General features: G+C 57.5%; 2 protein-coding genes across 2 annotated transcripts; one reads left to right on the plus strand and one right to left on the minus strand.

Annotated features, from left to right (window-relative positions):
- Positions 1-402: 402 nt before the first annotated feature.
- On the minus strand, positions 403-1070 carry SPRG_16900 (hypothetical protein). Its single transcript, XM_012356259.1, has one exon. It carries the CDS (start codon positions 1062-1064, stop codon positions 567-569), a length of 498 nt encoding a protein of 165 aa, XP_012211649.1. The 5' UTR covers positions 1065-1070; the 3' UTR covers positions 403-566.
- A 1315-nt stretch (positions 1071-2385) lies between these two features.
- On the plus strand, positions 2386-2796 carry SPRG_16901 (hypothetical protein; the record flags this gene model as incomplete). The annotated part of the gene is made up of 1 exon (XM_012356260.1): positions 2386-2796. The coding sequence occupies one exon, from the start codon at positions 2386-2388 to the stop codon at positions 2794-2796; it is 411 nt and encodes a 136-aa protein (XP_012211650.1).
- Positions 2797-2961: the final 165 nt, after the last annotated feature.

Here is a 2961-nt window from a genome sequence, read left to right on the forward strand (position 1 = left end):
ATGGACCCGCCAAGCAATCGAGACCGCTTGGCACTCTCGTACTTGGTGAGCGTATGGCGCGCGCCGTCCAGTACACACCAGCGCGCCGTCGGCGTTGGATGCCTAGCGCACCTGTGGAATGCAGCACAAGGTACAAGCAGGTCGTACCGCGGAGACGAGTAGAGAAGGAAGCCCTCGGCGACGATGTCGACGGGCGTCACCGATGCAAAGCCCCACATCGTAGCACACAGTTCAAGCCAAATGACATCTATTTAGAGCCTAGTAGACACAGAGACGCTATATATAGACGCGTATTACGAGGAATGCGTGCCAACTGAACTGGTTCCTATGGACCGGGCCGGGGTATAGTTACCAGATACGTCAGGACCGGCCATCGCGAACGGCGTCAGCGACTGAAAGGGACTGGTACATGCAAGGATGGATGCTTACATGTATGAGGTTGCTAGTGTCTGTCTTGTCCGCGGGAGGATGCAAATCAGAGTGTGCGGTTGACCGTGACCAGATATGCATCAACGTGTAGATTCGAGGCAAAGCTGTCGGGATGCCATCGAGAGGGGAACCAAGAATCATGTTGATGGATGCAGTTTCGCTCGGGTCTCGCTGTACTTGCGCTCTGCAATCATCGCGTACACCTTGTCGTTTGGAGCGGCCTTGGCAATGCGCTTCTGAAGCTGTGCGATGTGGCGCTTGGTCGTCGCGAGGTCTTTCGCGCTAATCGGCGCTTCAGCGCTCATCATGGCGTCGACGAGGGCGACCGCGATCTGGTGCGTGAGCGTGACCGCGGCGCCTTGCTCCGACCCGAGCATGATGCGCGGCGACGACGTGCCATCGTTGGCAAAGCTCGAGACCATCTTGATCGCGAAAAGCGGGCGCCTTGTCGCGTCGAGCTGCGCATGCACAATGGCGTCCAGCGTGCCCTCCATGCGCTCCTTGTTGAGCACGGCGACGATGCGCTCGCACCACTCGACGACGTTGCGCTCAAGGAGCGGGATCTGGTACCCGGCGAGGTTGAGCATCGTGAAGAAGCACGGGCTCTTGAAGCCGAGGCTGAAGTTGACCTCCATGCTCGGGGCCATAGCCAACGTGCCGACTCGGCGCCAATCACAACCGACCTAGTATAGGGAAATTCAAGCACGCATGCCATTGGCTATAATGCTGTTAAATACGAAAATTGGATTGGTCGCCAAGCACCGTATTTCGTTTATTTTAAACCAATCACACGCATGGCGTGACCCGCGTGGAAACTCCCCCCCATTAGTCCAGTCCTTCGTATATCTAAACGAACTAAACTGACGAGTTGGCGAAGCGGTCACAAGCGGAGCAAGTCTTGCGGTGGGGCCGTGACGCGTGGAGCCCGTCGTTCCAGTCGTCGAGAAGCGTGGCACACACTGGGACGAATTCTCAAAAACCGACGATGACGATCTACAGATGCAACCTTGACAACAAGAAGCGCGCCCCCATAAATGGTCGGTCCCGATCGCTACTCCTGTAGAACGAGCGGCTATGAATGGCCAACGTGTTGGAGCTTGTTACTTGGTACTAGTACGTGCGACGGGGCATCCTGTGCCCAATTGCTTCAGGATACGCCATGACCTAAGAACCGCAGGCGATACCGGCTGAGTTTGAAAAACTAGCTCCAAGACCTCGCCAGCCAGGTACGTCAATCCGAGGTCTTGGAGTTGGTTTTTGCGAACATGTATTTGATTTCACCGCGAACACGTTTGATTGATCGATCGACAATCACACACAAGGACGGCATCTGAGTCAACCGTTCAGAAATTGCACGTGCCAAGTTGGCAGATGACGGACAGTACTTCAGCAATCGAACAAGAGCAGCTGCGTCGTCTCTGGTCCTACAGCTCTGTTGTTGACTTTGAGAGCTTCTCAATGCAGCTATCCGCGCCATGAAAGTTGTCCAATCAGCTGGCATTGGATCGAATCCAATATCACTGGAGCGCGCCAATTATGTACTCTCGCACCTCCATATTTGCGCTGTTGCAGCACTGGTTTGATCTAGGATTGCTCCTGCATTGTGTGCGTCGCCAATGCCACCATCATTCGAGAATTGGTAGACAGCAGAATGTTGGTCTCCTTGCGGCAGCCAGATTGCAGTTGTGATACACTGGTAACGTGAGTGCTAGCTGCTGGTCCAGCGCGCCACGTGGTGTCTGCACTCTATAGCGTCATCGTCTTTTCTATAAGAAGATCGGACGTCGGGTGTCTGCGCATGGTGCCTCCAAGCTCTCCGTTCTCGGACGCGAGAATGGATGGATGGATGGGTGCTGCGTGGACAGGCGGCGCATTACGAACGCCCGTCACCTTCGACGAGCACAGGTTGATCGATGGTGATCGGGCGCGTCAGCCACAATCATTAGTCAAAGCACCATGCCCATCAGCGGACGACGCCTCCTCGTCCTCACCCTTGCGATCCTCGTGTCGCTCCCGCAGGCCGCCCCGCCACCGCTCCTCGGACCGTCCGTGGACGTGACCCAGTGGACGTGCGTCGCGTCCGAGTCGCGCTACGTCACGGCGCGGCTCACCAACGGCAACCACAGCCTCGAGTGCGTGACGGCCAACGCGACGACCGACGCGTGCCTCTTTGCGTCGCACGCCGACGAGTGCTCGTCGCCGACCGGGTTTATCTATTCGTGCACCAACTACACGCACGGGTCCCGGGACCCGACACCAGCCTGCGTCGCGCTCTACAGCTCTCTAGTCCGCGGCGACGCGCTTTCGCTACCGTCGACGGTCTTGTACTTCTACTACAACGGGCTAACGTGGGCGTCCGCATCGTAACCGCGCTCGGTATGGTGCTTCTCGGCGGCGTCCTGGCCACGCACGGCTACTACCTCTTCCGCGTCCTCCTCGTGCTCTACGGCCTCGTCGCCTTCTCGCTCGCGTTCGCGTCGCCGCTCGACTGGATCGACAATTCCACGACCGAGACCATCCTGTGGATCGGCG

Source organism: Saprolegnia parasitica (genome assembly GCF_000151545.1).
Source record: "Saprolegnia parasitica CBS 223.65 unplaced genomic scaffold supercont2.415, whole genome shotgun sequence".
NCBI classification, from domain to species: Eukaryota; Oomycota; class Saprolegniomycetes; order Saprolegniales; family Saprolegniaceae; genus Saprolegnia; species Saprolegnia parasitica.